At 51.7% G+C, this 25,474-nt stretch overlaps 1 protein-coding gene across 1 annotated transcript; it reads right to left on the bottom strand.

Annotated features, from left to right (window-relative positions):
• Positions 1 to 895: 895 nt before the first annotated feature.
• On the bottom strand, positions 896 to 21,768 carry TBX3 (T-box transcription factor 3). Its single transcript, XM_069619220.1, has 7 exons — positions 20,605 to 21,768; positions 17,597 to 17,864; positions 15,932 to 16,078; positions 12,469 to 12,545; positions 11,114 to 11,271; positions 9,026 to 9,690; positions 896 to 4,396 (listed from the first exon to the last, which is right to left on the bottom strand). The coding sequence occupies exons 1-7, from the start codon at positions 20,994 to 20,996 to the stop codon at positions 3,932 to 3,934; spliced, it is 2,172 nt and encodes a 723-aa protein (XP_069475321.1). The 5' UTR covers positions 20,997 to 21,768; the 3' UTR covers positions 896 to 3,931.
• Between the last annotated feature and the right edge of the window lie 3,706 nt (positions 21,769 to 25,474).

The following is a 25,474-nucleotide window of genomic DNA, read 5'->3' as shown; positions in this document are numbered from 1 at the left end:
CGGCCATCATTTGGTCCCCTGGGTGGTGGTGTGGGTGGGGGGAACAATATTTTTACTCGTGTGGGCGCTTGGTATAGAAACGTGTGAGTACCACTGCCCTACAGGAAGAAGAGAGAAAGACAAAAAGAAAGGTTCGTGACAGAAAGAAAGAAAGAAAGAAAGAAAGAAAGAAAGAAAGAAAGAAAGAAAGAAAGAAAGAAAGAAAAACAAGCTTGAAATAAAGAGTGAAAGCGTTAAAGAGCAAAACAAGAGTGAAATAAAGAGCGAAAAAACAACAAAGAGCGAAGCTAGAGGGAAAGGGGGTGACGCAGAGCGCCCAGACAGCGTTGCTCTATGCTCTATGTCTGCTGTGAGATCCCGCGTGCAGTGCGTGAGATGAAACGTGCTCTTTTCTGGAGAGCCCGTTCATACGTCGCCAGCTTTTTCGCGGCGCTCTTCCGGGCCCTGCTTCCAGGCCATGCACTGCGAGCTCTGCTTAGACAGGAAACGTTTCTGTTTTCGGGGGAGGAACCGAAAACCATCGAGCACGCATTCCCCCACATGACCAGATAATATCTCGGCTTTTATGACTTTTCAAAGCCTAAGTAGTTTATGTTTTCGTGGAAATTACTGCTCCAAATATCCAATCGCGCGTGCCTATCTACTTCTGGCGCGCTGAGCCGTTCTTTAAATCATGGCTTTTTTTGGCTGAAATAAGGCGACACTTCGCCCCCCCCTCCCTCGCCCCCCACAGACACAGTTTAGAACAAAGGCGCCTTTTCTCTGGATTAACATTACTTCCCGTCGCTTAACATGAAAGCGCTCGCCCCCCCTGAACCCCCCCAACCCCTCCTCACCCCCATGCCAATCACACACCAGCGACCAGGCAAGACATTTCAACAGCAGAAGCCAGGCATAGCTCAATAAGAATTTATTGAAACTCAGCGACGTCGAAGAAAGGAAATATATATATACATTGAGCTGAGATTTGCCAACAATTCCTCTACAATAACATATACCTTCATGTTGTGTGTATTTTGTTAGCTCAACCCTCCTGTGTCAAGACAGAAGACAACACAAAAAACACAATAGCCCGTTTTCATACGGGGAGTGGGGGCTATGGGGGGGGTATTCTTAATCGCTCCTGCTGGCCCCTGTCACCTTCAGATCTCACGCCGAGAGCAGGGACACTTTTAAGGCTGAAGGCCGCGGTTCTCAGCTGCCATGGGGGCGCAGTACTGGGGTCTCAATTGCTTTTTGCAGCGTCTTCCCTGCTGGGGGTGGGCTTCCACCGCCCCCTCCCTCCCCATAAGGCCCGAAAATAAACAGCACAAGTGGCGAGTTCCTAACCCTGCACAGTGGTTTCAAAATAATGCGTTTGAAATTAAAATGACAAAAAAATAATAAAAATAAGAAAAGAGGCAGAGTCGGGCGTATTTACACACGTATGTACACGGTCAATAAATTAACGTTTACTTTCCAGAGTTTATATATCACTTATTTACAGGAGATATCAAATAATTACATAAATACTTTCTTTTTATAATAGTCTCTGTTCTGTGTGTGTTTTAAGACCTTGTTATTGCAACATACGGACAGCATGAGGAAGGGGTGGAAGGACATCTACCAATACACTGGGGGGGGGGGGTCCTATGAAATAAAATCAGTCTTCACGTTGTGTTATGCTTTTTTTGATTGTGATCTGCTGCTTGGGAAAGGGGCGGTCGGGGGAGGGTGGTTTGAAAGAGAGGGGAAATATGCGCTTGTGTCCCAAGGGACCGAGGGAGTGGACGGAACCAGCATTGGGGACTAGAAAACAGACATTTCTGCTGCATGCACGCGTCATATAGTGGCGCTGAGGCCTCACGATACTACTATAAAGAGGAAGGTTTCCTCAGTGGAGCTTCGATCGGCCTTCGGCCCAGAGCAAGGGTCCTCTCGCGATACTATAGAAAGAGGGTGTTCTGCTCAGTGCGGGCTCCAACGGCTTTCGCCCAGAGCAAGGGTCCTCTCGCGATACTATAGAAAGAGGGCGATTTGCTCAGTGCGGGCTCATACAGCCTTCCGCCCAGAGCAAGGAGCTTCTCGCGATACTATAGAAAGAGGGCGATTTGCTCAGTGCGGGCTCATACAGCCTTCCGCTCAGAGCTGGGATCGCTCCTGTAAAATCTTCTGATAGTCTTCTGATAGTAGGAGCAATGTCTAAGGTCGTGGTCACTTCATGCGGGAAACTTTGTAATTCATGGCTATGTGCAAATGCATAAGAAACCACACACCCATGAAATGGGAGGGCGTAGGAACTCTAGGGTGTACGGCCTCCAGTCCAGCCTGATATTTTCTGACATTTTTAATGTTAACTTTGTTATACAACGTGGCCACGAAGAAACTTTCAATATGCACACCATATATTTCTTACCCTATGTTCATAGTGCTTTTACGTGTTTACAGGGGTGGGTGCTGGGGGAAAGGCGTCGTATGACTCACTCCTGCAAAAGCGCCCATGTCTTTCTACTGCCACGCATTTTCTCTGTACAACATATTGGTGCGATTAATTCGGTCCCTGCCTACACACATTAACACTTTTTTGTTGTTGCAACTGTTTAGCTTTCATATAGCAGTCCATACCACAGATGTGTTTCTGTAGTGGGGTCTCTAACACGTCTTAATAAGACCTAATTCAGTGGTACTCAATGTAACGACTTTGGAAAAATGAAAGGCGGAGCGAGCCCTGTCTAATGAATTCATGACGGTGAGTCACTTTGAAGGGAAATCAAAGAAGCACAGCTAGGGCTTAAGTGCTGTCACAAAAGTATCTGGCTTCTTAAATTCGAGGTGACCCAAACAATGCACGCACCTGCAGGCAGAGCATTATCACCTTCATTCACACAGGTGAGTGATGCAGAGTGATGCAGAGCTGGAATCTCATCAGCCAATATTTAATTAGAACGTATTCTGGATGCGATTTATACCCGAGGAGCAGTTTATTCCACATTTTTTTAAAGGTGAGTGAGAGAATTTGGTGTCCCTTAACCTGTCAGTACGATTAGAAATTCAGAATAAGCAAACATGAATTGTGTGTGTAGGCGGCTGTGTGACAATGTACTGGGGAAATAAATATACTTTGTGTGGACACAAGCAACCGATTAATATTCTATCTATGGAAATAGCAAGTTCTTATGAGGGCCAATTGGGGTCTCTTCCATGGCTGATGAGAGTGGGCAAGTTTGACGTCAGCGTGGCATAGCAGTCATTCTACAAATCATTTGGGACACTCTAGCAATGACAATATACGGTCCCAGAAGCAAGTGTCATCCTCGGTGGTAGAACGTGGTGTGCGGCGGTAGAACGTGGGGGGTCGCTTCCTGGTCACCCAGGAGCACAGGCACAGAGTCCCACATAGATAGTTATGTACACACACAAAAAGCCATATTTCCAGGGTCAACCAATGTGAGCACGTATGTGAGTACATTTTAAAAAAAACAAAGTGCATTGCAAGACTGTTCTGGAACGAGGTCAGACGTGGCCCATGAGAGGCAATCTTCCTGGGTAGGAGCTTGGCATGTAGGAGAAGGGGGCACTGCCAAGCCTCCTCTTTCTTGATCAGAAGTTGGCATGGAGTGGAAGGGGGCACCTGTGGTCCATGGTACCTCCTCCTTGGTGGGAGGTTGGCATTGACAATAAGGATGCTGCACGCTTTGGCCAATGGGTTCCTCTTCCCGGGTGAGAGGTTGGCGTATTGGCCCACTGGCTCCCCTTCCTTAGCAGGCGGTTGGCATGAAGGGAGAAGGGGGGGCGCGTGCTGCCTATGTTAGCTCTTCTTCCTTTGGTGAGTGGTTGGTTTGGAGGGGCAATGGGGACACTCGCGGTCCACCTGAACCACTGTTCCTGGGTGAGAGGCTGGCGTGGTGGCGAAAGAGCGCCGAATTGCCCAGGTTGGCATGTTGGCGGCTGCTCAGGGACTGCTGCTCCTGACTCTGTCCTTGGTCTCCAGCCCACTCACCAGGCGCTGGATGCTCTGCAGTTCGCTGCTCGATTCCTTCTCTGGGCCCAGCTTGGGCGAGAGGGACACCGAGCCCGAGGAGAGGGTGGAGGAGCGGCTGGTCAGTTCGGAGCCCGAGTCCATGGTGCCCGAGGACGGGCTGGGGGCCAGGTGCGCCGCCTTGGCCTCCAGGAGGGAGCTGCTGGCCGGCATGCCGTGCAGGGCTGTGGTCAGCAGGCTGCTGCTGCTGCTGTCGGGCAGGTGCACTGGGATGGAGTAGGGGCTGTACCTCAGCCGGGGACGCACTGCGTTCAGGAAGGGGTGCCTGTGCACCGAGCCGGAGGCTGCTGCCGCCGCCGCTGTCGAAGCTGCCGCCGCCGCCGCCATGTACGTGTAGGGGTATGAGAAGAGACCGCCGAAGGGCGACATGGCCAGACCCTGCAAGAAAGGAAACACACGTGAGTAAACTCATCTCACCCACGGCCTTCCCCACAGAGCAGCCTGACCGGCACCCACGCCTGAAAGGAGCAGGAGGGTCGGGCAGGGTCAGTCGCATGCCTGGCCCCGATCCTGGCGGCCGTTCAGAGTTGGGAACCGGGAAGGTCTTTCCTGCAAGCCAGATGCAAAGAGAAACACGATGCCACTTGTTTCCCCCTTCGTATAAATCACTTGTACACATTGTAAACATGCATGTCTTTCACAGGAGCAGAGAGTCAGGAGGTTGCATAAAGTTCCCCGGCTTAAGAATACACAAGAGGCTGACTCAACACTGGGGAATGGAGGGGCATGTGATGGGCAACGCTGCCGTGTGTTTGTAATGGCACAGCCACATCCACGGTTTCGGCATGCACTGAACATCTACGCCGTGTGTTTGTAATGACACAGACACATCCACTCAAGCAGGCATGCACTGCAATCGCCATTGTGTGCTTGTAATGCCAGAGGCACACCCACGGAAGCAGGCATGCACTGTACATCTTATCGTGTGTTTGTAATGCCACAGCCGCATCCACGGATTCAGGCATGCACTGCACATCTTATCGTGTGTTTGTAATGCCACAGCCACATCCACGGATTCAGGCATGCACTGCACATCTTATCGTGTGTTTGTAATGCCACAGCCGCATCCACTGATTCAGGCGTGCACTGTACATCTTATCGTGTGTTTGCAATGCCACGGCCACATTCACGGATTCAGGCATGCACTGTACATCTTATCGTGTGTTTGCAATGTCACGGCCACATTCACGGATTCAGGCATGCACTGTACATCTTATCGTGTGTTTGCAATGTCACGGCCACATCCACGGAAGCAGGCATGCACTGTACATCTTATCGTGTGTTTGCAATGTCACAGACACATCCACGGAAGCAGGCATGCACTGCAATCACCATTGTGTGCATGTAAAGCAAGAGGCATTTCCAAGCAAGCAGGCATGCACTGCACATTTTATCGTGTGTTCGTAATGTCAATGCACATACACGGAAGCAGGCATGAACTGTACATCTCATCGTGTGTTTGTATAGCATTTCCAGGCAAGCAGGCATCCACTGCATATCGTATAGTGTGTTTGTAATGTCACAGGTAATGTCACAGGCACATCCACAGAAGCAGACATGCACTGCACACCATGGCGTGTGTTTGTAATGTCACAGGCACATACACGGAACAGGCATGCACTGTACATTTTATCGTGTGCTTGTAATGCCAGAGGCATCTCCAGGCAATCAGGCATGCACTGCTCATCGTATAGTGTGTTTATAATGTCACAGGCACATCCACAGAAGCAGGCATACACTGCACACCTTATTGTGTGTTTGTAATGTCACACGCACAGTACATTTTATCGTGTGCTTGTAATGCCAGACGCACACCCACCGAAGCAGGCATGTACTTCCAAAAGTTATCACGTGCTTTTATTGTGAGAGTCATATCCACGGAAGCATGCATACGCAGTACATTGATATCCTGTGTTTGTAATGTCACAGGAACATCCACTCAAGCCGGCACACACTGTAATAGCTATCCTATGCTTCAATGCCACACGCACAAGCAGGCAAGCAAACGTGCTTGTATTGCCACAAGCACATCCCCGGAAACAGGCATGCACAGTGCATTGTTATCCTGTATTTCAAACGCCACAGCACTTTGAAACACATTGTGTATAGGCGCTATATAAATAAATGATATCATATCACATGCACATCACCTGAAGCAGGCATGCACTGTACATTGTTATCGCATGTTGGTAATACCACAAGCACACCGATGGAAGCAGGCATGCCCTTTGCATCACTGTCATTTGTTTTTAATGGCATATGCATATCCATGGAATCAGGCACACACCGTCAGTTGCTTATCAATGCAAACAGGCATGCACTGTGCATTGTCATAGTATGTGTGTAATGTCACAAGCACATTCATGGAATCAGTCACAAACGATACATTGTTATCATGTGTGTGAAGATATGATGTCACAAGCATATCACGCAAGCAGGCATGCACTGTCACAGGTGCAGATCACAGAAGCAGGCATGCACCATAGATTGTTATCGTATGCTCGTAATGTCAGAAGCATATCCATGGAAGCAGGCATACACTGTTACGGGTATATCTGCGGAGGCAGACATGCGCCATACATTGTTATCCTTTGACGATATGATGTTACAGGCACATCCACGGACAGGCATACACTGTCACTGATACATATCCACGAAGCAAGCATGCACTGCACACTGTAGGGAAACACGTACAGAACCATGCTTGCTATCAGTTGTTTGCAGCTACAATGGCACATCCATGGAAGCAGTCATACCACGAACATTGTTATCGCAAGTTTATCACTACAATATCACAAGGCCCCATTGTTCTGCTGTGCCCGAAAAGGGGTGCCCCATCCACTTCAGCTCTTACAGCAAAGACTACCATGAACAGTAAGTGAACCAGCAGCGCTGCCCTTGACATGTTCACATGGAACTCGCTTCCTGGGTTCAAACTAATATGTAACGAAGTCATGCATAAATAAACTCTAGAGCCTGATTCCCAATCGGAAAATCAAATGGAAAAGTGAGTTGGGAATCAGACTTTGTTCAACACTTGGTAAGCCTAGGCAGAGTGCTCTTGTGAATCAGGCCTGTGTTCTACACGCAAAGGCACAGGCAGAATACATTTGTGAATAAGGCTATCTGTGTTCTGTTCTACACTCGGTAGGCTCAGACTGAGGACATTTGTGAATCAGGCCCATTGTGTTCTGCACTAAGTAGGCTAAGGTGGAGTGCATTTGTAAGTCATGGCTACATTGTTCTACAATCAGGCCCATATTGTTCTACACTCAGTAAGCTCACACGGAGTGAATTTGTGAATCAGGCGCACTGTGTTCTACACTCGGTAGGCTCAGGTGGAGTGCATTTGTAAATCATGGCTACATTGTTCTACAATCAGGTCCATATTGTTCTACACTCAGTAAGCTCACACGGGGTGCATTTGTGAATCAGGCCCACTGTGTTCTACACTCGGTAGGCGGAAAATATTTATGAATCAAGGCCCATCTTGTTCTACACTCAGTAGGCTCAGACTGATGGCATTTGTGAATCAGGCCCACCATGTTCGACACTCGGTAGGCTTGGGTAAAATGCATTTGTGAATCAGGCTCATGTTGTTCTACACTCAGTCGGCTCAGATTGAGGGCATTTGTGAATCAGGCCCACTGCGTTCTACACTCTGTAGGCTCAAGTAGAGAGCATATGTGTGAATGCAACCCACCTTGTACACTTGGTGGGCTCAGGCGGAGTGCATTTGTAAATCAGGCCTACATTGTTCTACAGTCAGTATGTGGAATGATTTGTGGCTCAGGCCCATATTGTTGTACTCTCAGAAGGCTCAGGCGAAGCGCGTTTTTGAATCAGGCCCACTTTGTTCTACACTCTGTAGGCTCAGGTGGAGTGCATATGTTTGAATGAGACCCACTGTTTTCTACACTCAGTAGACCCAGGTGGAGTGCATGTGGAGATCAGGCCTACATTGTTCTACACTCGGTAGGCACAGGTGGAATGATTTGTGACTCAGGCCCATATTGTTCTACTCCCAGAAGACACAGACCTAGTGCATTTATGAATCAGGTTCACAATGTTCTACACTCAGTAGGCTCAGGCGTAGTGCATTTATGAATCAGGTTCACAATGTTCTACACTCAGTAGGCTCAGACCTAGTGCATTTATGAATCAGGTTCACAATGTTCTACACTCAGTAGGCTCAGGCGTAGTGCATTTATGAATCAGGTTCACAATGTTCTACCCTCGGTAGGCTTAGGCCTAGTGCATTTATAAATCAGGTTCACAATGTTCTACCCTCGGTAGGCTTAGGCCTAGTGCATTTATGAATCAGGTTCACAATGTTCTACACTTAGTAGGCTCAGGCGTAGTGCATTTATGAATCAGGTTCACAATGTTCTACCCTCGGTAGGCTTAGGCCTAGTGCATTTATGAATCAGGTTCACAATGTTCTACCCTCGGTAGGCTTAGGCCTAGTGCATTTATGAATCAGGTTCACAATGTTCTACACTCAGTAGGCTCAGACCTAGTGCATTTATGAATCAGGTTCACAATGTTCTACACTCAGTAGGCTCAGGCGTAGTGCATTTATGAATCAGGTTCACAATGTTCTACCCTCGGTAGGCTTAGGCCTAGTGCATTTATGAATCAGGTTCACAATGTTCTACCCTCGGTAGGCTTAGGCCTAGTGCATTTAAACTGCCTGTATGTAAAGTCTGACATTTCACCCGTGAGTGGGTGTAAAAAGGAGAGGGCCAGTTTCTGCTACACGTACAAATACTTCATGACAGTTGGCTTTGTTGGGCACCTTTTAAATATGGTTTTAAAGACAAAAAGCACTGTGTGTGCTCCCCAGTGATTGGGCCATGGACATGCTCGTCATTTTGCAGGGGAAAAAAACAGTTTGGGAAGGAGTCGGCATGTAGAAGACCCTGGAGTGAAGCATTTGTCCAGAGTTGGGCCTGTGCGGGCATGCCCCCACAAAACATGCATACATAAATAAAACGTGCTGAATACCTGAGAGGCCAGAACTTGCTGCTGGAGGTGAAAGGGCAGCGCAGCCAGCGACGCCCCGGATAGTCCTTGGCCCGCTGTGGCCATCACTGTACTGTCCAACCCGCTGACCCCCGCCGAGGCTCCAGACACCGTGGCCAGCAAGTGCCCCATTCCGGCCGCCATACTGGAGAAGGCCCCGCCCATGGCAAACTGGCTGGGGTGAAGGAGGAGGGGGTGGCTGCTGCCCATGGGGTTGAAGAACTGCTGGCCGGCCAGCCCGTGCGAGAAGGCCAGGTTCTGCATGTGTCCCGGGCTTAGGTGAGAGCCGCTGTCCGTCTGCACAGTCAGGGGGGCGTAGGGCTCCTTGGGGTGCAGCCTAGGCTCCTCGGACTTCTGGGGGTCCCTGGCGGGGCTCCGGATGTCCTCGCTGGGCAGGGCCCTGGTGCTCGAAGAGATGGTGGCTGGGCTATGCCTAGAGTCCGGGGAGCTTTTGCCAGTCCTGCTGCTGTGCTCCCGGCTCCTGCTGCTCCCCGAGTCCATGAGGAAGGGGCGATGACCTTTGGTGGGGCTGCCCCTCTCCCGTGCCTCCTCCCTGGTGGTGGTGGAGATCTTGCTGGACTCGTGCACCTCCTGGATCGAGTCTTCCTTGCTGTCGGAGTCACTCTCGTCTTCACTGTGGCAAAGGGCTGCAAGCAATGAACGCATTTTAACATTTCACTGTAGGGTACACACACAGGCAAGCAACGAACGCATTTTAACATTTCACTGTAGGGTATACACACAGGCAAGCAACGAACGCATATTAACATTTCACTGTAGGGTACACACACAGTCCCGTCTAAGCACATAGAGAAATACAGCAGCCTCCCATCAGATGTGCTCTCTAGACCAACACAGAGAAGGGCCCTGTTTGTTGGGAGGTTCGTGTCAAACTTTTAGTGTTTCTGCAAGGAAGGCCCCTCAACCCCCGGAACTAAACAAGCGAATAGGAAGCTGCAAGTTTACAATGGAGGCTTCCACTGTCAGTGTCCCCTCTATTAGGCTCCCCAGCCTGTCGCCCATACAGCGGAAATGGCGGAAAGCAAGCCAGAGCTGAAATGGATATCACGCATGCGCAGTGCTTTCAGTGTAGTTACATTAAATACACTAGAACCTATTTCCTCGAACGTTGCCTTTACACACACACGAAAATATGTGCGTGCCGCAAACACACTCACACACACACATACATATATATTACACAGAGACACAGCAATTGCATCGTGTAACTTCACTCACGCGCAGAAACGCGTATAGTTTGGGCGCGTGCGTATGTCCAAACGCTCAGGCACATATGGCATATTTACATGATACAAATCGTGGTTTCCTTCCAGCGCTCAATGCGTGGCTGGGTGCAAAGCTGGTACTACTCGCGCCTCTTATTTTTGATGATGTGCACCTGTGCGAGCATGGCCCAAACGGGCTTAACGTAACAGCGAGAAGTCTCAAAAAAACACAGGCTGCAATACTTCCGCCATGTGGATTTACCGGTCTTCTTCAAATACATAGTGACAGGTAAAAAAATTATAAATCTGCTAATGATGCATAGCCTCGATCGCACCGAGGAAAGCTCTATCATGAGGGCCAAATGAACCGAGCTCCCAAAGGACTCATGGCTGCACCCCTGAACTTGCGTTCCATGCATAGCACCCAACGCAATGAATGAATGAATACATAAATAAATATATCGATATAAATCATGCACAGGCAAGGCATGTTATGGGCTCCCGAGCCGTAGAGAGAATATGGCCTTAACCTCCAGGGCCCAGCCAAGGGCCACGGTGCAGGGGAGGGAAAACCACTTACACGCATAAATAAACACACGTCAACCGAATTTCCTAGACTAAAGCGGACGTTTAGGGGAGGAGAGGCCTTCAAATGCGCACCCGGGCTGAAGGTAGGGGTGTAAACAACCTTTCAGGTTTCAAGATTATGTATTATAAAGGCGTGCGCACACCCCCTCCACACACCCCAATAAAAAAAAGCGAAAGAACCTCGGGCTGTAGTAGCGTCTGCCGGTGCCCACATGTGTCTGACAGGAAGCGGGGGGGTGGGAGGTGAGGGGCTCACCTTTCTGAGTGGAAGTGCCCACGGCGGAGACAGCCGGGGACGAGGGCTGGGCGAAGCACTTGAAAGCGGGCTGCTCGCTGGAGGACTCGTCCGACGTGGCCCGCTCCTTCCTCTGGTGCTCCTCGTACACCCGCATGGACTGCAGGCTCAGCTGCTTCCTGTGGGCACAAGACGGCGTTAGAAGGGGCAGCCTGGCATTAAGCATGGGGGAGTGGGGGGGCAGTTTCACTCTAGAATTGGTCGTGCGAGGGCGAGGGAAGCAACTTAGAAAATGAACCCCACTCATTCCAATTTCCAGGACGTGTTTATCAACCATGCGATTCGGGAGTGCAAAATACGGGTACCTGGCACTTAAAGGGTGATGACATTTGCTAATTATTTTGATATTGTCCCGGTCTCCCAATGATAGGGCCGCTCCGCTGTAAATTAGAAGTTGAATCTCCCGGGGCTGGCCTTTCTTTCTTTGTGAAGACACCCGCATTGCAAATTCTTGGCCCGCCTATGGGTTATTCTTTAAATAAATATTTAGGGGCCCGGGCACAGGTGGAAGGGCGTGGGGGGGGGGGTGAGGGGGTCTGCATCCTGCACAAAACAGGCAGAGTTGGCGACAGAGTCAGACACGTCACGTGTCAGGGAACGACTGGGTGATTGACTCTGCACCAGCCCTCGTGCAGTGTCAGACACCGCGCCCTGTTGCCAGACCTCCACATTTGCATGCAAGGTCCACCAAGGTAGCGCACACAACTGCACACTAGGCCAGCGGCATCCAAATTTTAATATGATGCCCCCCCTTTACTAAAATTAATGTTACCGCCCCCTCCCAAAATACCATTACTGTTTGTTTCTAGTTTCCTATCAGGTGAAGTCACCATACTTCTTTTCGGTAGACATCCTTCGGCCCCCATACAGGGGAGGGTGAGGAGGAGGGCAACCGCACATTTCGAAGACCACTGCTGTAGGCCTTCCATATAAGCAAGGGGCCTGTGCCTGCTTCAACTGGGGCTAACAGGGCGCAGGCCGAAACATGCGCAAACACGTGCATTACATTACAGCCAAGTGCTCATTGACTTCTAGGAAGATGTCGCCCAAACTAAGGCGATGGGCGGAAGCGCCCATGCGCCCAGGCTGTTTTCTTTTTAATCCCTTGTTCCATTGGCCACTCCCTGCCCTTCCCTGTGGACACCCCTACGGGAGTTGGCACTCGGGGATCATAGGCGCCCATTGCTCCACCCCCCCCCCTTGCTGGGTGCTCCCGGTGGAGCCGGGTCTCCTAAGGTCATGGGGCAGGTTGCACAAGATCCCGTGCCGTCTTAAGAGTTGCCTCTAGTCGACATCATTATTCTCCCCCAGCTCACCTCTTCTCTCTCCTTCCGTTCCCCGTGTCACGAAAGCCTTTGGCGAAGGGGTTGTTGTCAATTTTTAATTGGGTTATCTGAAAGAAAGAGCAGGAAGTTACGTCAGACGTGCCTTTCCCTCCACGGCTGCGCGTTCGTCTCCAGCAAGCACCCCGAATTCGGCAAGACAGGCACGGTTTACACAAATATATACACAGTCATTCACGAATTAAAAAGCAAAGAGTGTTCGCAGATAACACGGACTTTCCCCTCAGAATTGGCGATCCTATTAATGCCCGCCGTGTCGGGATATTCCTTGCCAGACAATTAATGGCCGTGATTTACCTGCCCGCAGTTAATATGCTTACACTGAGTAATGGCCATTAAATGGAACGGGCCAATTAGGATTGGCTATCCATTAAAACCGAACCTTAATTTAAACATTTCATAACGCCACAATTATGGCTAAATGCATCCCCCAATCACACAGGCCGCTTTAATGAAATTGCGCAGCGCAAGGAAACTGCGCATTGATTTAATTAGAAAAAGTGTTTTACTGGGCAAACATTTTTTAAATTATTAAAGGGGAGAGCCCCGTACAGTGGTTTTCACTTGTTGCAGTTTTATCGGCCCCTGCGAGCAGCAGAAAACGGGGCCGGCGGTTGCATTTAAAAGAGGGCCCTGGGAGACTGGGGAGATCCCCCCTGTGCGGAAAAGTGGGCGCAGGCCTGGTCCCTGGTGCCCGTGCGCCCTTCTTATAAAACACCAGCCACGTTAATGACGCATGCGAGCAGCACAGCCACTCTTCCTCGTCGAACCACAGGAATACATCTAGTTTAACTGGAAGCATTTACCGACGCATACGACGATGTCATTATTAGAGCAAGAATTACAATTATTTTGACTCCAGCGTTTATAGCCAGTTACCAAATTGGAGTCACCCCCCCGCCCCCCTTTCAACATGCAACTAAATTAATGCACGCGCCCAATAAGTATATAGGTCCTGCTTCACAAAAGTCTATGTTCTGAGGGGAAACACCCCGCTGACAAGGGCTGTGTAAATCCGGCTCGTAGTCTATACAAATGAGTTTTACACCGGCTCTTTTGCAGTTCGCTCAGCGAAACAACATACCGGGGTACACCAACCGCCCTCACTGAGTCAGACTCCATGGCTCTAGGGCGCGACCGGCTTAAATGGGACTGCGCCCCTGACTACCCTTCCAGCGCCAAATATCCACCCGGTCACTATAAAGCTCACAGAAGTCGCGTAAACATATATATCAACTTCTCCCTTCTAATGTGTGCAGTCTCCGAAGTGTGGCCGATCGTCTTTAAAAACATGTCTTTCAGAACAATTAATGCAGTGTTGTTCGTGTTAATGCTGTAAAGAACCGGCCCATTTTAAAAATATATTTTTACCCACATTGCCGTGTCCCTCCGCTCCCATGAAGAGTACTGATTGACACAGAAGGAAGGGGCATTTCGTTGCTCGAAAACGGACCTCATATTGAGACGTTCGAGCCAGCGCTGTCCCATGTCCCCGCAGGCAGCTTCAAGGCGCACACGCAATGGCAAGCAGCCGTAACAGGGAACCAGTGCGCTATGGAAAGGCGACCTTGCAAGACACACCATTTTAAACACACACAAGGTTTGCTTTTCTTCTCATGCGGCATTTTCGGAGGGGTCGTTCTTGTGCATGTGAAGATTCACGAACGAACACCCCACACGCGCGCACACACACACACACACGCGTGTCCCAGTGCGTTTCGGGCACCTTAGCAAAGCACCGCCTGCTTTCGTAGAACATACGCGCTCAGTTTTTAAAGAATGCACGGACGGAGAGCGCGACCTCCCTGGACACTCGCCATCGGAAGGGACCCAAACTCCCTGGACAAGAGGGGTGGGAGGGTGGACTTCCCATCTCGACCTCCTTGGACACCAAACCAATAGTGGGCTGGGAACCGAAAAAGACCCGGGCACCGCCATTCAAAGTGGCCCGTATTACACTGCACAATACAATGGAGAGAGCAAAACCAACCTCTTCGGGGCTGGAGGGGGGTCGTTCTCTTCCCCGACCCCCAAGGTAATTCGGGAAAAATTAGTGCAAATGGTGAATGTTAAAGCACAAATATCAATATTAATAACTATACAAAGAAAACTGGCATACGAGGTTTGTAATGAGTGTGGAACACTATTCTAGAAGCTGTGTAACACAATATTTATTTGAAATGGAGGTGGGGGGGGAAAGAGATGGAAGACGGGTGATGAGGATGGCGAGGGGGCAAGAGCACCATACAACCAGGGTACAGACAAGAGGGCCATTTGGTAGAAGGCCGCCAGGAAATCCTCAGAGTTCCCTGTATGCCAGTCCACCACAGCACCCACCCCTCGACCTTTCTGGACACCCATCCCTCTAGGAGCCCAGGCTGGCTCACGTCAACCTCCCTGAACACCCACCCATCTAGTACCCAAGGTTGCCTCACTTCGACCCCCCCCCCTGAACACTCACCCCCTCTAGGTGCCCAGTCCAGCTCACCTCGACCTCCCTGGACACCCACCCAGCATGGAGCCCAGGCTGGCTCAACTTGTCATTCTCCCTCTATTAGCCCATGCCATTCTCCCTCTATTTCGCGCTCTGAAACACTTGTGTACGAGCACGATAGAAATAAAATATCAATGCCGGCTCACCTCGACGTCCCTGAACACCCACTCTCTAGGAGCCCAGTCCAGCTCACCTTGTCGTTCTCCATATAGAAGTCCAGGCCGGCTCACTTCGACCTCCACCCACCCCTCTAGGTGCCCAGGCTGGCTCATCTCGATCTCCCCGGACACCCACCCCTCTAGGTGCCCAGGCCGACTCACCTCGACCTCCCTGAACACCCACCCTCTAGGAGCCCAGGCCGGCTCACCTCGACCTCCACCCACCCCTCTAGGAGCCCAGGCCGGCTCACCTCGACCTCCCTGAAAACCACCCTCTAGGATCCCAGGCTGGCTCACCTCGACCTCCACCCACCCGCCTAGGTGCACAGCCTGGCTCATCTCGATCTCCCCGGACACCCACCCTTCTAGGAGCCCAGTCCGGCTCACCTTGTCGTTCTCCATGTAGAAGTCCAGGCCGGCTCACTTCGACCTCCACCCACCCCTCTAGGAGCCCAGACCGGCTCACCTCGACCTCCCTGAACACCGCCCTCTAGAATCCCAGGCTGGCTCACCTCGACCTCCACCCACCCGTCTAGATGCCCAGCCTGGCTCATCTCGATCTCCCCGGACACCCACCCTTCTAGGAGCCCAGGCGGTTCACCTCGACCTCCCTGAACACCCACCCTCTAGAAGCCCATGCCGGCTCACCTCGACCTCCACCCACCCCTTTAGGTGCCCAGACTGGCTCTTCTTGTCCTCCCTGAGCACCCACCCTCTAGGAGCCCAGGGCGGCTCACCTCGACCTCCCTGAACACCCACCCTCTAGAAGCCCAGGCCGGCTCACCTTGTCATTCTGGTAGGCGGTCACTGCAATGAAGTCCGTCTCGGGGAACACATACGTCCGGAAGGTGCTGTACGGGAGCTTGAGGATGTCGTTGGCCCGCACAATGTGGAACCTTGGCTGGTACTTGTGCATGGAGTTCAGGATGGTCTGTGTTGGGGCAGAGAGAGACATCGAGATCAGAGAAGGCAGCCAAGGCCCTGACCCTGCAGTAGCGCTACCGGGAGAGGGTTCAGGATGGGGCGAGCATATCAACAAGGCTGCTGTGGGTAGGGTGCCATGGCGCAGCTGGCATAAAGGACAGTTTTTAAATTAACAATACCACTACCAACAAGTATATCCGCACATATTTGTAATTCATACAAACACAATGTGGGCTCGCCCGACACCAGTAAGGATAATTTGATAGGACACAGCTCGGTTGTGCTTATACTTTATAGTGAAATGACAGAAAACTTTGAAAGTGCCATTGTGTTGGGCCCACTTGCACTGCATGGATCAGATTATTATTGGCCTGATTTATGGGATTTTTTTTAGCGCGGCGCAAAGTCACTTTGTGCTGGTGCAAAGTGACTTTACGCTGCCAACGAACACCCTGATTTACAGAACATTGCAAAGTGTATTTTCGCAGGGCAAAATCACTTTGCTCTAAAAAAAAAAAAGTACTCTGCACCGTGCATTGGGCCCATTTAGCGCGGTGCAAAGAGTACTTTTTCAGTGCAAAGTGTTTTGCACTGTTCTGTAAATAAGGGTGTTTGTTTGCAGGGCAACGTCACTTTGCATCAGTACACTTGGTACCGCGCTCAAAAAAATCAGTCCCTACGTGTTTTGCGCCCACCCGCGCATATATACCCAACATACCCCTCTCCCCCGTAGATTGAGATTACGCTCAATTTCCCCATATCGGCCACCTTGCTTTCTGGCATTATTTTACGCCCTGCCCCCGCACGCCCTTCTCCCTTCCAGAGCGTGGAGCGGCTACGTCTTCACGTTCCCGTCCATTTGCTTCCTGGCTTGCTCTGCAGGCCGTGATTAATATTTATTTAATGCTGCCCTTCAAAACCATTATGAAGCTTTTACAAATTGCAAAATCAATGTTAGTTTTCGTCTGGTAATAATAGCTCTTGTCTTCTTTGCGCGAGCTATCTCTATCACCTGGGGAGGAATTAAGGCCTCACAGCTGCGGAGCCACGCGGCCGGTGCGGGGCATCGGGGCAGTTCGTCACTCACTCGTCGACTCCCGGGGAAGGCCCGCGAGTCACCGAAGGGACGTGCCCACTCCAGCTCCGCTCACACTTGGCACGCGCCTTCAAGGCCTCGCTGGGAGTGTTTGGCGCGTTTTTATTAAATTCTGATCAAACAACTCGTACATTTTGAAAACCCCATTTTACAGATAAGGGGGAAAGTTGCAGGGCTGACAAAACAAATCCTTTCTGAGCTACTTTTGTTATTTAAAGTGAAAGGAACATAGTTTATACAGCAAATCAAATACCGCAGGTGAACACAACAAAACACAGGCCTTTTTTCAAACTGACTACTGCAGCCATGCTTAAATCAAAACATGCACGTCTTTGGTGAAGGCAGACAGGCCTAGGGGAAAAAGGGGTCACCGTTGTAAGTGCCCCGCGTTATGCGGCCTTGCAGGAGAAGGGGGGCGACTGCACTTACGAATCCGTGCTTGTCCGAGATGTTGTTGGTGAGCTTGAGCTTGTGGAAGGTCACCACCTTGGACATCCACTGCTCCCCCGTGGCCGGGCTGTCCGGGTGGATGTACATACGCTTGGGCATCTCGGGGTCCGCCTTGCCCGCCACCATCCAGCGGGAGTTGTGGAACTTGTAACGGCAGTCGTCGGCCGCCACGATGTCCATCAGCAGGATGTACTTGGCCTTCTTGTCCAGGCCTGTGCAGCGAACCTTGAAAGGGGGGAACATCCGCCTGCAAAAGCAAAGGAGTGCGTGAGCAAAGAGCACCGAGCGCGGCAGCGCGCGTACGAGAGCCCCCGGCTCGGCAGGCCGTGGAGCGCTGCGTCCTCAACCAGTAAAGCGACACCCTGGAGCGATCGACGCACCCTCTGCTAGAGGAGTAGAGGGTTTGCAGCGCCCTGTAACCACCCCCGACTCCCCTGTAGTGCCTGCACCCTCAATAGAAACACCCCCACAGCGCAGCATGGCGCCACGGTTCGACAGCACCTCGTCTAGAAAGCCAGGGCCCCGCGACACCAACAGGAGGGTCTTGAGGCACCTGCACCCCTCCATAGGACAGGCAGAGAGTGACCCTCTTCTCGAGGGTCAGGGGCTCCATAGAACCCGCCAGTAGCGGGTCGACAGTGTTCTTAATGGGGCAGAGTAAGCTGAGCAAGTACAAACTTAAATAGGGGGGAAGGAGTTTCACTGGAAACTGAAGTAGAGAGGAAGGGGTCAGAAGCACCCTCAACTAAGAGGACATGGCACAGGTGGCAAGCACACCAGAAGGGCATGCTGTGGCAGCACCCTTAAGCAGAGGGCCATGTGCCAACTGCATCCTCAATTACAGAGACAGTGGGCTATATGCACCATTAACTCGAGAGAGGCAGGGGCAGAGTTTAGTGGCACCCTCAACTACAGAGGCAGGGGGGCACTGCGCTATTAACCAGTGACGGCCATCTTCTCACTCAGCGGGCGTTGCCCCCTGAACTAAGGAATCGGGGGGCACTTCAACGGGGAGCAGGCCAACTGCACACTCAACATGTCTGGCCGGGCTCAGTTGCACACTCACCTGGGGAGGTAGGTTGTAGGGTAAGGGCGAAGCCAGAGATCCCAAGAAGGGGGCTTCAGAAACCTTCGTGTAGGTGTCACTGGGACTGGCGAGGAAATGGCCGCGCAGACCCCAACTGCCGAGGCTAGTCGTAAACATCAACTTTTACTAGAAGGGAACGGTTTCAGCAGCCACCACAACTGCGAGTAAGAGTGGTGGCTGCACCGTCACCACGGGGCGCTGGGGGTTGGGGGTTCAGCCTCCTTCACCCAGAAGATACAAGCATAAACAGTGGGGTGCAGAGCTGCGAGGAAGCCCCAGTGTCGGCTACATGCTCAGCAGAAAATGAAACTACGAGAAGGCCCGCGACTACGAGGGGGAAACGGCAGTCTCGCCCCTCTCAAAATTCGCGGACTCCCCCTCTGAAATTCAGGCCTCTCTGATCAGCTCGTACCTATTTTAAATTCTGATCAAATGCAGAATAAAGCCGTACAACACGGGGTGCCTCGGCATGGATCTCTATTGGGGCAGTGATGTGTTCATGAAATAATACGCCTTAGTGAAGACAATTGATTTTGGGATGACAACGATATAGGTTTTGTGTTTGATTACATTTCTAGTAACCTTTTAGATATTTAACTACCCCACATTTTATTTATTTACCTTATTTTGTATTAAACAAAACGCCCCAGACACCCCGCACTATTCACAGCCGCGAACAGCAAATATTTCTAACTATTCTTCTGATTTGAAGGTAGGCCGCTTCATAAAGTACAACGTGTGCGCGAATTGTGGGGGAGGGCGGTCGCACCAGTGCGCTCGTGCCAGGCACGCAGAGGTCAAGGGTCCCCATCAACGTCTCATTTAAATTTGCAGCAGGATGCCACCGGCTTGCTGTTTATTTTGCCAATCGTTTGCCTCGAAATGCTGTTTTTTTCTAACAGGAAACACATGGCAGAATCCGGCGCGACGGGACGCTCGGCCCCGCCGCCTCTCCGTGCGCAGCCCTGGCCGCAATTAACGCCCAGACTGGGCTAGCGCAGAAGGGGCCTGCGCGCTGCTGCCCCGTTGGGCCTGTTTATGGTTTGGGAGCCGGCACTCGAGCCGGGAAACCCGCCCTTCCACGGGGCACCAGCGCGGAGAGTCCGCGGACATCACATCGTGTATGGCAGGGGAGAGAGGGGGGCGACGGCTCGGCGACCCCGCTCCTGGGGCAGACGGTATCTGCAATGCGTATGGGGATTTTACTTGCGAAAAGTATTATTGCAAGCAGGCTCTGATCTGCGTGTGGGTGTTTATTTTTGTGTGCACACACATTTATGTATATATATGTATATATATATGTATGCATTATATATACGTGTGTGTGCTATATCTATCTACATATATCCATATATAGATATATATACACACACGCACACACACAAGATATGTATTTAAAGCCGCGTGTAACATGTAGCCAGGATGTGTACTTATTGTTTTGCTTGCGAGTATACTGCAGCATTAGAAGGGAAATATGTAAGGAGCTCGTGCTTTCTTAAGTTGCACACAGACATTCGCACCTCGGGTCCAGAATGCATAGTGAATCGTGCAGTGTGTGTGAGCGCGTGTGTGTGAGCGTGTGTGTGTGTCCGTGTGAAGCCCTTTGCAGGCGGAGTGCACACTGAATGGAACTTCCTCGCCCCGGCTCCTCACTTCCCCACTGGGCGCGCGCTTGCGGCGAGAATGGGGCTGCGCTCCGGTAATATGCATTGCGCACATTTAGCTCAGATGTGGTCTCGCCGTGGGACTAGTGGTCTGTCGCCCGCGGGCACAGGCCGGGCCTTAACGGAGCCTAAAGCCCTGTGAAATAATGTGTCGTTTTAAATAGGGAAGGAGTGAACTAGCGAGAGGGTGTGGGTGGAGGGGAAAAGTGAAAGAGAAAGCAAAGCGCCACACTCACCTTCCAGACTTGGTGATCACCATCTCTGTGCCCCGCTTGTGGAACTGGTCCCAAAGGTCCTTGGCTTCCAGGTGCACCTTGGGGTCGTCGTCCACCTCCTCCTCGGGCTCCAGGGTCTTGAGGGGCCGCAGGTGGGCGGCCGCCTGGTGGCCGAGCGACGAGAAGGGGATGCCGGCCTCGGCCGCCCCCACCAGCTGCTCCATGATGGGCTTGGTGAGCGCGCCGGGTAGGGAGAGCGCCGCCCCGCCGTGGGACAGCCCCAGGGCCGGGAAGAAGGGCGGCTGGTGGCCCAGCATGGCGCTCATGGCGAAGTCCGGCGCCCGGTGCGGCAGGAACGGGTGGTAAGCCATGCTCGTCCCAGGGAAGGCTGGATCTCGCATCGGGAAGTTCATCCACTCCAGCCTCGGGCTGTGCGGTTTCTTTGGGGGTCCGGGGGTTTAACAGCTCATTGTGAAGCGGGGATCCGCTGGAAAAAGCTTCAAAAACGGGGGCTCACGGTGAGGCACAGGGGCGCATCTTATGCCACAAATGTGGTGGAGTGTGAAATGTCACGAGAGCAGATCCAGGGACGCAGAGTCCCGCTCGGCAACACTTCTTCTCTGCAGGAATCTGGGTAGACCCTCCTCTCGCCCCTTGGGGTGCCAGGTAGTCCACCGCTGCGCTCCTCCCGGGGTCCGGGCGTCCTGTAAGAAACGAGGGAAGAAAGCAGCGAGCCCCTTTATTCTCCAAGCCTTGTGCACCCCTAACTTGCAGCCCCAGATGCCGGCTCCCTGCTGCTGTTCACTGGCTGCCCTTGCCCTGCTGCCAACTGGGGGCTATTCTCTGGGCAGCGGTCGCCTGCCTTGCACCTCCGCTGCAGTGCATTCCAACACGGGTGGCGTGAGAAGAAGAGGGGAAGGGGGGCAGAGAGAGAGAGAGAGGGAGATGGCGGAGAGACAGTCCCAGCTCCGAGGATCCCGTGTGAGAAGGAGCTCCTCTCCCACCGGCTCTATGGATGTGCTGTGGCCTCGCAGGCAGCTCTGGCCCACTTGATTGGCTCTTTCACGCTCCCGGACCAATTGTGCGGCTCCATAGGCGTGGTTGTGACAGGTCGAGCGGACTGGGGGGAGCGGGGTTATAAAAAGAAGGTGTCGGAAGCTGTAGCGCTGCAGTCCAGCATCACCACGACGCTATGAATATGTCAACATGATCAGATGGGAGGGGAGGGAGGCGGGGGAGGGGCGTGGGCAGGAGGGAGGAGGAGGGACGGGCGACGGCATCCTCTGCAAAGCCAGCCACTGGGAGGGGAGTTCCAGGGCAGCCGCAGGAGGCTGGCCCGCCAGCTAGAGCCGGGTTCGCACCCTCCGCTGGCTCTTCACAAGTCCTGGGCAGATAAGGGAGTGGCGAGGAAAAGTGGGGGCCGCTCTTATCTCACCCCTCCCTTCATTCCGAGCGGAGATGGAGGCTTGTCTTAGCACCCTCGCCTGCCCCGGTCTTTTCAACATGTTTGGGCGGTTAAGCACGGGGAGGGGGCGGGGCGGGTTTCATGGTCTTGGCAGAGCAGTGGCAGGAAGCAGCAGTCACGGGGATCCGTGCACTGGGGCTGAACTTAGTGTAAATCTCAGCCAGCCAAGCGCACGGGAACTGCACACACGGCCTTACGCTTTTCACGCTGCACCCTATGTACACCCATGTCTTATGCACACGCGTTGCGTGCACGATTCTGCATGTCTCGCTATAGACCACGTAACAGTATGCACTTTCTGAACACTTGCCAGGCATAGCAGGTTTGCCTCCACCCCCACGCTCCCCACTGTATTTAATATTTGTTATGTTTTTCATTGGTTCTCGCCCACTCCCTGTTGCCGTGTGGGCGCTTTGAAACAGTATTTACTTCCTGTATAAACGCCTAACAAGTGAACAATAAATAAATAAATATAACATGGCTCAAATGGACGATTGAATTTTCACATTTAAGGTGAAAGGCTCTTCTTCAAGTCTTTTTAAACCCACCATAACTCTCTTGGTGTTGTGTGTGTGTGTATATATGCAAAATAATTCAGATGGTGGCTATATACTTTTTTGCCAAGTTGTGTGAGGATTACTCAAACGTCACCATAGTTATAAACTACACAAAAACTGTTCTTCGGATGGGTTGAGCATCTTAATCATAATTACAGCATCACTACCACAGACCCTGTAGTATATATATATATATTTAAGCCATCTCCCGTGCTCATAGAATGCAAAAACGTTGTTTTCCTCTATAAAGACCTGACTTGTACGATACAGAGGGTCTTTTTTTTTTAATCCTGCAGGTTTTTGCCAATGAAGTCCCAGCGGTGACATGCAGTTACGGGGCTGTGCAGTGATGCCATGTGCTCGCTGACCATTCATGGACTGCGCTGGGCATCAGGGCATCAACTGCTTACAATGGCTTTTCTTGTTCACCTGCCAGGGCGATTGCGCTGGAATTTCTGAGGAGAAATTAATACACTCTCCCTGTCTATTCCAGAACAACTCCTGCCACCCCCGAACACTGTCTGTCCCCCTCCCCATAGAGCAGTTGTATTGAAACATTTTAATGCCGACCCCCCTTGAAGAAAAATATTGCTGCTGGGCTGCCCTAGATGTTATTTCTGCTTATATTTTCTATTAAGATCAATCACTGTACTCCCTTTCGAAAGGGCCTCGTGCCCCCCACCCTACACCACCTTCGGCCCCTCTGAGGGGCAAGCCCCACAGTTTGAAGACCACTGCAATAGAGAGCTAGATTAGATAGGTAAGTATATAGACACAGGTGTAGTTATGTGTGTTAGCATGCATCCATGTGTGGCTTTGACATACCTGGATGCACTCAACAATCTGATTAATAATGAAGATGAATGTGTTTATATATCATCTCTCTCTCTCTCTCTCTCTCTCTCTTCTCTCTCTCTCTCTCTCCCTCTCTCCCTCTGTCTCTCCCCTTCTCTCTCTTTCCCTCTCTTTCACCTTCTCTCTCTCTTTCTCTCTCCCTCTGTCTCTCTCTCTCTCTCTGTCTCTCCTTCTCTCTCTCTCCACGTCTCTCTCTCCCTCTGTCTCTCTCTCTCCCCTTCTCTCTCTCCCTCTGTCTCTCTCTCTCCCCATCTCTCTCGGTCTCTCTCCCCCCTACTCTCTCTCTCTCTCTCTCTCTCTCCTTCTCTCCCCCTCTTTCTCTCTCTCCCGCCCTCTCTCTCTCTCTCTCTCTCTCCCCTTGTCTCTCACACTCTCTCTCCCTCTGTCTCTCCTTCTCTCTCTCCCTCTGTCTCTCTCGCCTTCTCTCTCACCCTCTGTCTCTCTTTCTCTCTCCCCACCCCCCCCTCTCTCTCTCTCTCTCTCTCTCTCTCTCTATATATATATATATGACTGCCTTGGCTTAAATCGATTATCAGACTTTCACATTTCAGGTTAAAGGTTTTTTTGAAGAAGCCTTTTCAAACCCATCATAACTTTGTTATATATATATATATATATATATATATATATATATATATATATATAGTGTGTGTTTTTCAGCGTGCCTGGCTGTGTGTGTCTGCGTGTGATGCATCACTACACCCATGCATACATATTTCCCTTTGGCACCTCTGGGGGTGGGGGGCGTCTATCTCGCCCTGGAATCACGTGTAAAGTACGCAGTGCCTCTAGTCTTTCCTCACTTGCTTCCTATCTCGCCAGTAATCAGGGCTTAATTTGTAAAAACAAACCGTGAAATGCCGCCCTCGCTTAGAGCGGCCCCGGCCCTGTCTTCACTCGGCCGGGATAGAGGCGAAAAGGGAAGGCGAATAATTGCTACATTTCGCGTCTCTTCCACACCGGCTCGGCGGAGGGGGTTGGGGGGGGGTGGCTGCCCTCCCCTTCTCCGCATCTCTTGTCTAAAAGCTGGATAAAGTGGGGGGACAATGCCCCGTCTGCATTCTGAGCTAAACGCGAGCAGATAGCCGCGGAACATGTGAGGCGATTAACTCCTGTAACGTTGCATTTTTGACGCACACGCTTAAGAGGCTGTGGCGCCAGGCTGGTCCGGTCCGCGACTCGCCAGTGTCTAAAATCACTTTGCATTCACGAGAATACAGCCCTGCAGTTTTTTTCTCCAGAGGGCGGGTAGGTGGGGGCGCCCTCTTCAAAGAGAAAGGGAAAAAAAGTCCCAGAGGGGGTTGAAAGAAAAAGGGGGAGGAGGGTTCTGCGCAGCCACCCTTCTCTTGACTGTCTGGAGTTTAAGGACTGACTCGCAATGGCAACATCTCCAGCCACTGGCTGTCCCTGAATAGCTCCCAGCGGCGGCCCATCTTTCACACCACAATGGCCTCGGCCCTCGTCCATCAGCCCTCTTGGAAAACCAAAGGGGGGCTCTGTCTGCCCTGTGCTTCCCAGCAGGAACAAACACCCCGGGGCGGCAGACCCCACAGGGTTAAACACACACCCACAGAGGGGGTCCTCTCCCAAGAACGGGCGTCACAGTGTCCTCTACTTCCCACTGCCAGTAATTGGGCGAACTCAATAGAAGACCGAATGCTTAGGCGAGGACAGACATTATATGCCTCGCCTATGCAGGGCTGCAGGCGGGCATTTAGTGAGAAGCGTTGCCTCGGAAGCTAATAGGGGCGACACTATTGCCCGGACATTGAAAGCTGCCGAGAGAAGTAGGGGCTACGTCCGAGTTACCCGTGTGCATATCCGGCTAATTAAAATGGCACAGTTTCGTAATTTTTCAGAGGGCCACACATCTCTGTAGTGTGTGTAGCCATTGCAGAGACAGGCCCTTCTGAAAACGCGAGTGTACCCTATTGTTCATGGGTACACTACACGTCTCTGGGTGCAGTGGCACAGCCAGGTGGTAGAAAGGGCGCTGCAGCCTAGCTGGCATGGG

Source organism: Ambystoma mexicanum, chromosome 10 (genome assembly GCF_040938575.1).
Source record: "Ambystoma mexicanum isolate Mex_15411 chromosome 10, UKY_AmexF1_1, whole genome shotgun sequence".
Classification (NCBI taxonomy): Eukaryota; Metazoa; Chordata; class Amphibia; order Caudata; family Ambystomatidae; genus Ambystoma; species Ambystoma mexicanum.
This window is presented reverse-complemented; position numbering and strand designations above follow the sequence as displayed.

Excerpts from the sequence above, each read along its gene's own strand:
- TBX3 (XM_069619220.1), bottom strand. The coding sequence starts at position 20,996 with ATGAACTTCCCGATGCGAGATCCAGCCTTCCCTGGGACGAGCATGGCT. Across the intron at positions 17,865-20,604 it reads GTGATCACCAAGTCTGGAAG|GCGGATGTTCCCCCCTTTCA; the intron begins GTGAGTGTGGCG and ends TTGCTTTTGCAG. Across the intron at positions 4,397-9,025 it reads AGCAAGTTCTGGCCTCTCAG|GGTCTGGCCATGTCGCCCTT; the intron begins GTATTCAGCACG and ends CCTTTCTTGCAG.